The sequence below is a fragment of the Opisthorchis viverrini genome (assembly GCF_000715545.1).
Source record: "Opisthorchis viverrini unplaced genomic scaffold opera_v5_444, whole genome shotgun sequence".
Classification (NCBI taxonomy): Eukaryota; Metazoa; Platyhelminthes; class Trematoda; order Opisthorchiida; family Opisthorchiidae; genus Opisthorchis; species Opisthorchis viverrini.
In genome coordinates this window covers 283511-295323 of record NW_008752101.1, presented here as the reverse complement: position 1 = coordinate 295323, position 11813 = coordinate 283511, and the positions used below count along the sequence as shown (strand labels likewise).

The following is an 11813-nucleotide window of genomic DNA, read 5'->3' as shown; positions in this document are numbered from 1 at the left end:
ATTCTGACGCCATAGGTGTCTCAAGTTAGCAAATGCGGCCCGAGCCTTGCATACTCGTGCATTCACCTCATCTGTCACACTACAATCAGAACTAATGCAACTTCTAAGATTCCACAACTTCCAGTACCTCTCCCCGGATTGTCAGTGGCGTGTTCAGTGACTGCATGTCCAGGAGCATGAACTTATACTTTGTGGGTGAAAAATGCATACCAAAGGACGGGATGACTTAAGTCAGTCGGACAGCAGTTTGTGTACGAAAGCTTTTGGAGAGCTCACCGCACACTCCTATACTTCCGGAAGTCTGGGAAAACAAAGAGCTTACTATGTTCACGAACTCCCGGGACATTCCTTGGTGAGAAAGCGTGAAGAGAAGAACAGACCAGTCAACCGATTTGAATGCGCCTAGGACATCTAGGAACACTAGAATCGTGGGTCGCTTATACATGTGACGTTGTTCTAGCACCTGACGAAGTGTGAAGAGTTGGTCAACGCAATCCCACCAATCCGGAACCCCGCTTGCTGCTCTCGAGACAGTGTCTCACGAGCCAACGAAAGGCGACGAAGCACAATTGACGCCAACAGTCTCGTTGAGATCGGGTCAAGGAGATTGCAGTTGATTCAGTTGAAACTAACCGAAGCTGATTACTGCACAGAGCAAACCAGGCTATCACACTTTTACGGAGAACATCTTGGCATGCATGGTCCTCTCTGAGATTAGCTCGCACAGTGGTTCATTCTTTTTTCTCTTGAACCGTCTATTTTCTCATAGTTACAGTAATGCAACCATTGTCGGATTGTCGGTTTGGACTCGGAGTTGTAATTTATGACATTTCCTTGGCTTCGAGTATCGCTTCTTTAATCTGAGGAGCGACAAATTGCCCGGAGCATAAATCGCAGACATGCTCAATGGTTTGACACCGAAAATTGGATATCTAACAGGCTATTGAAGTAGCCCATGCGTCTAACATATTTCAATAGCAACTGTTCCATTCCAACTTTTCAGAATACACTGATTACTGGAAACTCTACAGTGCTCAATGGATTGGAACTGCCACGAGCAATGATTTTTATATTTTTTCCACACACCAGACCTAGTACGAACTCCGCTGTCTTATCAAGTTGCTGAACTTTGCTATCAAATGCACATCTTTGTCTCCACGCCAAAACGCTACCGTTTTCAGTCACACCGACCGCACATATTGACCTTTTTTTAAGCTGTCCATATTACTCTGGATGGCTTTTTGTGAATTCCTCTTCCGGTAACCTAGTCTGGTGTAACTTGACAGATTATATCGGCGCAGCCGCTGTCCAGAATAGTCCACAGAAAGCATATCTCGTCCGTTTTATATGAACCATTGGAGGTCCTCGCATTAACGCTTCCATGATGAAACCGTCAACAGCTGACAATATGGGTAACTAGTCTTGAAGGTATTCATATCATAGTATACTTGTTCAACGGGTACAATTGGCCAAGAATCTCCATGCTCCACAAGAGAAACTTCGACAGACTCATAGTAGCCAACTGTGAGGCTGTTGGGTGTGATTGCCTGAATTGGAACTTTGGGCCAGATGGTTTGTCTGTCAAAGCGTAGTGGCATCTCCCACTTGGATGAGGGGGTCCCTATTCCCTTGTAGCCATCGCATCCACCGGAAATCACCAGATTCCCCGACAAAATACCGATCTTCAGACTCATTGGATAAGTGCAGTTCCCAAGTTTCCGTCAACCTTTCACTCCAACTGAACCCGAATTCGGGGTGTACACTCATTTACACACTTTTTTCTTAAGCGAGATAGCTAAATTCCAGATGAATCTATGGTTTATGATATTCATTGTTAATGCGCCCACCTGATGAACCTGGAGAAGGGCGAAACCGGTGATCAGATATCGAAGAGTTTACAACAACCCTATGAACAGCTTTCCTCAACCAAATATACCGTAATCTCTCAGACATCACACCAACTGGAGCATGAAGGAGTCTTTGAACAGCACATACAGTTGCCGCAAACGAGAGATTCAGCCGGGATTTAGCTGAAGCTGTCAATAAAAACTTACTGGTATGTAAATGAGGGTGTCCCGCGGATGGGTGATAAAATTTGAGTGATGTGGAGGCAGATGTGAATTTTGTGCTCAGAGCAATCGAATAATTTCGGTGAGCGTTCGTCCTGGGATTTCTCTCACTGAAAGAAAGAAGGGTTTTACTGCGGAGATGTCTGTTAGGGGAACTCCAACTGAAGGGTTACAAACTATTGAACAGGGGAGCAAAACCCTCTTGTGTACAAAACTGCATATCCATCTTCTCCATAAACGCGGCTTCCTAAACTTTTCTGGATTTCATTGACTGTTACCCGAATGCAAGCAAATGCTACAAGGTGAGTCGACAAATTCCGTAGTAGATCTTACTTTTCAAGAGACTCAAAGCGATTTACGGGAGAACATACTACTCGTGTGCCTCTAATCAGTGGTATCACCGTTACATCACGAACAAGGTGGTGTGGGAATTCTAGCCCCTCGGTTCGCGCAGGAAATGAAACTTTAATTCCTATGTTGGCTTTTGTACTGCCATACTGAGAGAATACATAGTAGTAGACATTCCATGTTTTGATCATGATTTTTTCGTTTTCTGTGCCATTTGATTTGGCCATTGAAGTGGAACTAAATTTATGAGCCAGATAGGCTGGACTGTATGCACGCGATTCCTAGCATCGAAACTTCCAAGAACATTCAAATGCCACGGGTCCGCGACGTTTTCTGAGGTAGTACAGCGTTTTCCAGATGAATCTGTTCATCCAGATGAAAAAATAAGACGAAAATGCGAAACTGAATCTCCTAGGTGTAGGGCGTAGAAAATGAAATAGCTGGAAGTGTGAAAACCTTCACGGAGGCTGGGACGAAATAAGAGGCTAGATTTCACTCCTGGTTAGTACTTGGAGCAGATGAAGGAGATCTGAAAGAAGGAAAGAACTGCGGCCAACCTCATCATGGTCATCTGCATACTAGTGAAAGGAAGAAGGCCTTCGCTTCGGAGTTATTAAAAATGCCAACTGACCAGTTACGGACTATTGGACAGGGAAGCAAAACTCTCATTTGCATCCTATTTTCAAAAACTGAACATCCATATTCTCTTGAACATATCTTCTGGAACTTTCCGGGATATCAATTGACTGTTGCTCCAATCTAATCAAATGCTTCAAAGCGACTCCACAAATTCCGCATTAGATCTCTCTTTTCAAGAGACGCAAAGCGAATTTACAAGAAGAAAACATACTACTCGCATGCCTTCCTCGTCAGTAGTATCACCGTCACACAAAAGAATAAAACTGGTTAACATACTACCGCATGCCTTCCTCGTCAGTAGTATCACCGTCACACAAAAGAATAAAACTGGTTCCGTTTGTGCATTTGCCGGAAATTAGCATGACGCCTTGGAAAGTGGTGAGCGCAATTTCGAAACTGATGTGCAGGAGATTAAGGTTTGCGCGTGACGTTCAAACAAGTCAGTATTATTATTGAAGATTTCAACAGAACTGAGCAGATGACCTCCTGTCAGAGTGCGCTGAGCTAACGCTATCCCCACAGCGCTTCTTTTGTTCTTCAGCACACAAGTGCTTTGAAAACACTTGTCAGAAGGAACAGCTGATCAGCGCACTCACAGATTCTTGAATGAAGCTAACAGATAGACTTCAGTGGTAACTGGTTCCCTAAACGACTGAAATCGGTGATTAGTAGTACATGCACAGACTATGAGCCACTTCAACAGAATCTAATAAATGTATACATCAAGATATCCTTGTACCGAAATAAAATTGGCACAGCACTGTCAGTTACACGGTTTTTTTCAGGTCACCTGATTTTTCTCCTGCATTCATTGTTTGATTGATTTTGTTTGGCTACTAATCGCTATTGTTTGAAACTTCTGGCATTGGATAAATTTGTCCTGGCAGTGATTCTACTCTAGGTTCCAAAACATGCCTTAACTGTTTTTAAAAAAAATAAATTCCTCAATTTTTGTGCCCGGCTATGAGGGTTTTGCACTTTCCAAGAAAACAATACGTCAATTGAGTGTGTCCCTCTTCCGGACTAGGACCGACTTATTTGTTTTCTACCATTAACAACCCAATGAAAATGTGATATCGCATAATCGGGTCAGCAACGGCTTCAGCGCACGGGGACAAGAAGTCACGCGATCCGAAAAGCAATTTCCTGTCATGTGTTTGCCGCAACATACTTTGTTGAAATACTGGGCGATTCATAGGCGAGTGGATACGTTTGCATACTTGGATGATAAGAGTAGAACCTGGACCAAGCAGGATGTGTATCCCATGTGTATGCACGCCCGGTTTTGTGCTTGTCAGTCTTCTGACATCCGGCCGGCGAAAGCGTGTGAAATGGTGTACGAAGTATATCACAAATATTTTATCAAGTGGTTTAAAGATTCTTTAGTTTGGCAGTACTGTGCTGACAGCTGTTCACTATTCTCCGTTCATCTCCACGAGATCAAACAAAGAACTGAATAAAACCTGCGTCTAGACAAAACATACCACTCATAATTTCCAGTAGTTATCGCTTTCCTTAGCAGTGTTTTGGGCATGAATGGCTAACTCGAATACGTGGTAAAACCTCCAAACAGGAACACTGTAATCTACATACAGGAATTAATCCTGAGAAAGTGTCATCCCCTGGAGCTGATGAAGCGATCTGTTTAATCTGGCTGAGGTATTTTTTATTCGAATTTATGACGGCCCCCAGCCTAATGGAGAATTAAAAAAGGAATAGCTTGGCATATATGACTGGGAAATTTTTTGTCATCACCATCATCACCACTGACACCTGCAGCACAGTCGCCATCATGTTTCACATGCTGTTTTTGTTTTTATGCGTTCAGTTGTTTTTCATTTAGCCAATGTTTCTTCTTCCGTCCTCTTTTTTGCCTGAATGTTTCGTCAATTGTTTATTTGTTTGCTTAGTTTGTTTACTGTTTGCAAGAACAAGGCCCGAATACGTTCGAATGACGGCTTTTCAGCAACCTTATGAGTAGTAAATTAAAAAGATATAGACGTATCGCGATATCTCGAATCTCATGGCGACTGAAACATGAGGCGGTCTGGTGCAGCACATTCAGCTGCCTGTAAACATCACAAATGAGAGACTCAGCTGGGTTCCAGGTGGGTCTTTCGAAAGACCAAATTAGTTTGCAAATGAGTGTATATACGCTACGTTCAAATGAGATTTTGGTGAGTCCAGACCAAAGGGTGGGGAAGGGCTGGACTCGAGTTTTGTTCTTATTAGGGCTCACCAACGATGCATATCCAATGACTGTGCCGGGGTTTGAACTCCGCACATCTGATGTGCGAGACGAGCGTGTTGTCATTACTCCACCAGCGCACGCCGCACTCATCTGGACAGATGAACATGTTTACACGTGAGTGATGTGAGCGGAACGCCCGACCGCTCGAACAGCGACCCAGTAACACACCTTGGTTGTGTCGATCGATTGACCCGCCAGTTAGTACTTCCCAGTCAGGTAGCGCCATAAACACTTGAAACCTGCTGGACTCTCGTTTGGAAAATCGCGCAATCGTGCTGGTGAGTCCACAACAAAGGGTGAAAGCACTGGACTCAACCGACACAGCCAAGGTATGCCAATGGGTAATTCGAGTCATCGGGCGTTCCACTCGCATCACTCATGAGCGAACATGTTCACCCGTTCAGACGTAAAAATCCGGATAAGTCCAATGTGTGCTGGTGGTGTAGTGGTAACACGCTAGCCTCGCGTGTCAGATATGCGGGGTTCAAAGCCCGGCACGGCCATTGGATATGCGCCACTGATGAGCTGTAATAAGAACGAAACTCGAATCCACTGCTTTTCCCCTTTGGTGTGGATTCACCAGGACGATTGCGCGAGGAGAATAGAGCTACTGTTCAATCGAGAGTCATGTGAGTGTGGATTCTACAAAATCCCACAGCCATCAACATATGAAATGAGGTTTTCTTGCTTGACAGTGTGAACAACACACTGTGTCAGGTTTTATTTTTTGAAAAAAAAACGACACCTACTTTGTAATAGGCTTGACTGTCATTCGCCTGAATACAACCAAAGCTGGTGTAATCCATCCGTCCTTAGTTCTGGCAACCCTTCGATACTACTCCAGTCAAAGAGTGATGCGCTTTCATGCTGCTTTTAAAAATTGCAAACAGAAAGTACCAAGATGGTGGGCAAAAGACTGGGTAATAATGTTGGTGTTTTGCGCGACCAAACCACAATTTTGTCACATCGTCCTAAGCTTCATGGGCCTTGTGAACGGGCACGCTGATAAGAAAACTCTCCCTGCAACTTCACTCTCCGTTATTCTTGAAGTGCCTCCAATATTGGGCAGAACAACTCACAACGGTATCCTGCTCAAAACCTCAGTCCAGTTGGAACATATTCAGCCACAACAGCATCCTCCTGATCCCCAACTGTAGGGCCATGAACATTCCTCCTATGTCTGGAATTTTTCCAATGAACCTAAGCGCCGCCACTGTTGTTATTATCTCAGATGCAAACAGGTCTCGTCAATAATTCGGAACCATCTCGTAGGAAATCCTACAGAATGAACTTAGAGTTCTTCGCCGGATGTCGTTTCTCGTCAGTATTCCAGTCTTTGTACATTCACTTCAGCCTAGTTATTCCTGAGCTACCGATGGAACAGGTTCTCGAGACAGCCCAAGTTCCTCTACAACCTTTTTGCTGACATCTGACTACCTGCCAGAATCACATCATGCATCTGGTCAGCCATCTACGGAGTTGACGCCTTCGGAGGTCATCTCAACCTGCATTTTCCTCGTTTTCTGCTTGGAAATCTCCTTCGTTCAATTTAGCGCATCAACCTTTAACGGTGAAATCTGGTGGGCACTTGTCACACGGTGACTGCCTCATTCAGTCACAAATGTTTTGTCGGTCGGTTTATCAGGTCCACAAAATTCATGGATCCAAAGGTCACTGAATATTTCATCGAAGTAGTTAACGGACTGACTTGAAACAAAGTGAAAATATACTGTGATATCTCGACTATCGTGCCAACTGAATCATGAGGCGCCCTGTGTGCAGCACATTCAGTTGTAGAATATCATAAACGAGAGATTCAGTTGAGTCTCTCGTGAAAACTAGATTGATTTGCAAATGAGTGAACTTCTCGAAAAAGTGAAAACTGAGTCACGATTGAGCAATTTAGCCCAGAAATCAACGGCAATGTTTATCTACGCTTCCCATTCTTCGGTTTCAGTAGCTAGGTTAAACCGAAAACTTTTCAGTTGCTTCTTTCAATGCTCAGGTTGTGTTCCGTTGAGCAAATTTCGCCTTCATTGCAGTTTAGCCAGGCATATACTGACTGAGTCCCAAAATCAATGTTTGGTTATGGTGAGAAAAAGTTTCCCTCACGTTCTGTTAGTTCACGACCACAACAGTCATGTTTGAACAGCCATCCTCCTGTCCTGGAGCAAAGATTCTGGTGAGTCTCGAGGCCTCGAGTTCCGCTCCTGTTATAACCCAGTTGTGAACTCCACACATCTGAATTGCGGGGAGAGCGTGTTACCACTGCTCCACCAGCGTAGCCTGGACGCATATGAATTTTCACATGTGAACAGACCAACACGTTCAGGCTTGAGTAACGTCTTAGTGTAGTCCGACGCCAGGGCACTAAAGCATATCTGATTTGTTGAATCTCTTGGGACATGACGTAGCTGACAGCACTCTAGCTAGAGACGTCGTCGACGTAGATTTCATTTGTCAGCCATGCACTCATTGGCATCAAATCTGACTGAAATAATTTCCTTCTACATGGCAAACGAACAAATGGCAGAGGTTTTCAAGAAATACACACCAGCAAATAGGGGTATTTTTCAAAAACAGTCCAATTTGGGTTCAAGTAGAACAGAAGGTTGACGGAAGCTCGGGGAGTGCGCCTACCTTATGAGCCCCGAGAAGGGCGAAACCGGTCGTGGTCTGTCGACGAGTTTTCAGCAACCTTGTGAGTAGTGTCCTTTAGGCAAAGAGGTTTCTTCTTGAACTAAAGTTTCCAGTCATCCAACTGAAGATCCAGGTTCACGCGCAGTTTGTGCGCAAAATTAAGCGACAAATTGTGCAATTGGTTTGCGCTTTTGGGACCAAGATGTACTTGTTCTAATCTACACATTTGGATCAGTAATGGCACGCCGATTATGTCAGGACGTGTTGTATCTACAAAGCCACAAGTACTAACTCATTACTTCACGGTGTCAGGCACTTGATGTAGCACCCATGAAATAGCACCCCATGAGAACATTCATGAAGAGGATCAATGAAGAATTGCTTAGCAAGGAAACATATGAATTTCAGTAGTATACAGAAGACGAAGTTTTAAAATACACACGATGCTGGTACCAGATGATCCACGGTTAAATTGCATGTGTTATAGTCCTCAAATGTTATACTGGACAACGCAGACACTTAAGTCAGCCGGTTTTCTTTTCTGTTGAACTGTAGTCTTCTCTTTTGCACTCGCAAAAGACGCGAAAATGGTAGCTCGCCAGCCGCAGCACCGGTGGTGAATAAGTCCAGGATCTCTAACTAAAGTGGAGCGGCCCGTGCATTGTACCCACTTCAACGAAGCAGCGACAGCCCACAGCATACTGAAAATTACCCTTCTTTTTGCAAGTTTGTCTAAGCTTATCTGCTTCTGGATGGGATGCTCACCGGAAATGGTTTGTTCTTCCCAAATCCCCTATTCCAAACAGTTTGGACTCATTTTTATGGGAGAGCAGATTTCTGTGAATGCGCTGTGACCATTCAAAATGCAAAATTTTGCTAAGAACCTGAGTCTACGATAATCTGAGCACCCACACAACGCATTACATTCTCGTGAATCCAAATGGTTTCACGTGTATGCAAAAAGAATTGTGCTCTTATTTTTATATTTTGTACAAAACTGCTAGAATCATTCCACGTTTGCGGTAGCCTCCACTGTCGTCCCTCCACCGATTATGGGGTTCAATGTGGATCAGGTCGCCGATCAAACAAAGCGTTGATTGTGTTTTTTGATCGATCCGAATGAGATGCAAGATCTCAACGGAGGTTGCCTGTCCAACTGGTTTCCAGCAAACTAAAATATCAGGTGAACAGAGAACAACAGGTGGCACATTAATCACACTCTCATTAGCACGCCAAAAGCACATCGACAGATCGACTACAGCACCTATCACTGCCTCACGAAATCAAGATGAAAACAAAGCCGCAGTAGGCAGCCGATGGCAAGATTCCATAAATAGAACTTTGGTGATGATCAAGAACCGTTAGTAAGTTTCTCGCACCTGGCCGTGAGAAGGTAACAGCTCTTGATAAGGCAACGTGCAGTTGTCGTTGCCATGTTCGTCTCCACAAACTTGTCAACGTATCCTCAGTGTCCCGAGTCTACAGGCTCAATTTCCATAAACTCAATAAGCAGAACTCCCTTGTTGGTTCTCATTCTGATCTTTGATTTCCCATTCCATCCGTGATGTTTCACTCAATGTAATCTTCCGATGTAACAAGAAGTCATGATCATGATGACGGGATGAGTGAGTGTGAACTGACAACATGAATGATTCTGGCCAAATACACTCATTTGCAAACTAATCTGGTTTTCGGGAGACTCATCAAATTAGTTTGTAAAAGAGTGTATTTCACTAATTTCGTGCATTTGGTTTCAATTAGAACATAAGTTTGACGGAAACTCGGGGACTGAGCCTACCTGATGAGCCTCAAGAAGAGCGAAAACGGTCGTGGGCTGTCGAAGAGTTTTCAGCAACCTTATGAGTAGTGTATTACAACTATATGAATGATTCTGTTCTTTCCAATAGGCAGTGACGTGTAGTTTTTGTTGATGTTGAGGCCATTCCTCTGACGTGAGAACCTGTTTTACAGGTGGCCACTTCCAAACAACAGAGACTTGGGTAGTCAAAGAAAGTAAACTTTTACGCTTTCGTTCTATCGGACATATGAAACGAGTGGCTACTGGGATTCCTCTCATAAGACGAACAATCTGTGTCACTTGTTGATTAATCTTGAAACGCCATATTCAGCTGGCTGCGTATGGTACTTATTTTTTTATATTGGACCGAAATTCACGTGGAAACAGTTAGCTCGATATCTCCAAGTTGTACAGGCAAGTTACGGCTAGATGATAAGTCGGATGGGGTACGCAGTGCAGAACAGCGACTCTATCAGGACGGAGAGACAAACTGAAATTGTGTTGGCCGGAGAGTCGGCTGAACCCCACCTGATTTCCTTGCGCATACTGTAGATCAAATGATTATTTTGTCGAAAGGGTACCGACGAGGTAGTGAGCTGTTCGAGGGTTTGCACTAAACTCTGAACATTGCTGTATGAAAAAAAATTCCTCGCTATCTTGGATGTTGTTTCAACTAATACGAGGCATTATATACATATATATACGCATGTACATGTATGGGATAAAGCATTAAATCACTTAAATGGTTGTGAAACAGGGTCCTGCAATTATATCTACCATCTTAGCACCACATTATACACAGCTTGACCCTTGGTGATGAAATAAAAGCGTGAATCACAAAGGTCGAGGAACATTTGCCTGTCTAAAGCAATCTTCATCTACGCCTGGAGATCAGGAGAGGAATGGTTCACTGTCTTCCCTACGTTATGAGTATGAGGACGGACAACATATTTGGACTTTGGGCCAATTCCACTTACACTACCTGAAGTAACTGGTTTAAGTCAAATGGAATAACTGAATCCCGAACACCATAGCCCTTCCAAGTAGTAAGCGTCTTGGACGTGAACACAGCTCGATGAGCAAATAGCTCGGCTGATAAGGCCACTTGAAACAAATAGGTGAAATTCACACCCTCAACTTTTCTACAATATAATCAAGAATGGAGTTCGAAATCTGGGATGATCGGAATTCTGCTACTAAGGGAGTGGGTTTGATAAACTGCAAGTTACACTCTGGATTATGGGAGGACCTGAGATTCGACAGAACGGCGTAGACGATGGCTGCACAAGCAGATGTGTGGGGCTTTGAGACGAGATGCATCGAAACGCATGAGGAATTAGTAATGAACTTAATCATTTCCAGATAGTCTAGGCCGTAGGAGCCGCGCCATTAACGGACACATGCCTTAGTGGGACCAGTCTTATGGGCCATCAGCTTACTCTGACAGTGTCATCCTCAGGATAATGCAACCACTAACCACACGCTTTATGGGATTCCCTACCTCCCAGAGGATATGTCTAACAAGAGTTTACCGGTAACACTTGCACGTCACTTTACTGGAGTCCGCGGGTAGTACGCTGAATACTGCAGGAACTGACGTATGACATCAATACCTCCATGGTGAACAAGTAGCTGGTGCCAGCCCCCATTGTTATGCCATCATTTTTAGGCCTGCCGATCACCAGCGACTGGCCATTGCAGGTTCGTTTGCTCGTTTCATTTCCCTGGACTACCATCGGCTGCAAGGTTCTGCGTGTAGATCAAGGCAGATCGTCTGAGCTCTCCTACAATGCACAACTGTGCAGTGGTTCGACCACATTTGCCATATGTGGTCTGCGGGAATTCACAGCAAATAATATTGGCATGAACGAAAACCTGGTGTTCAGGCCAGCTTCAATGAAACTGTCAGTATAGAGAGGTGACCAACCCTTTACTTGGCAGAGGAGTATGAAGGAGATCATTAAACGCTTGGGTGCTGTCGGTGCTACTCGCCTTCCAGGATGGGGACCGCGTGATCCTCACTGCCTGGTTGGAGATACTACAGGATATGGCTGCCAACCGATGTCAG

At 44.3% G+C, this 11813-nt stretch overlaps 1 protein-coding gene across 1 annotated transcript in view; it reads right to left on the bottom strand.

Moving 5' to 3' along the window:
* Nucleotides 1–5699: 5699 nt before the first annotated feature.
* T265_11071 (hypothetical protein) overlaps nt 5700–11813 on the bottom strand; it is a gene marked incomplete at both ends in the record, with an annotated part of 11643 nt that continues 5529 nt past the window's right edge. Inside the window, 3 exons of the mRNA XM_009177623.1 lie at nt 5700–5832; nt 7064–7145; nt 7420–7640. Of these exons, the coding sequence (XP_009175887.1) occupies nt 5700–5832; nt 7064–7145; nt 7420–7640 (436 nt within the window). The remainder of the gene's footprint in view (nt 5833–7063; nt 7146–7419; nt 7641–11813) is intronic.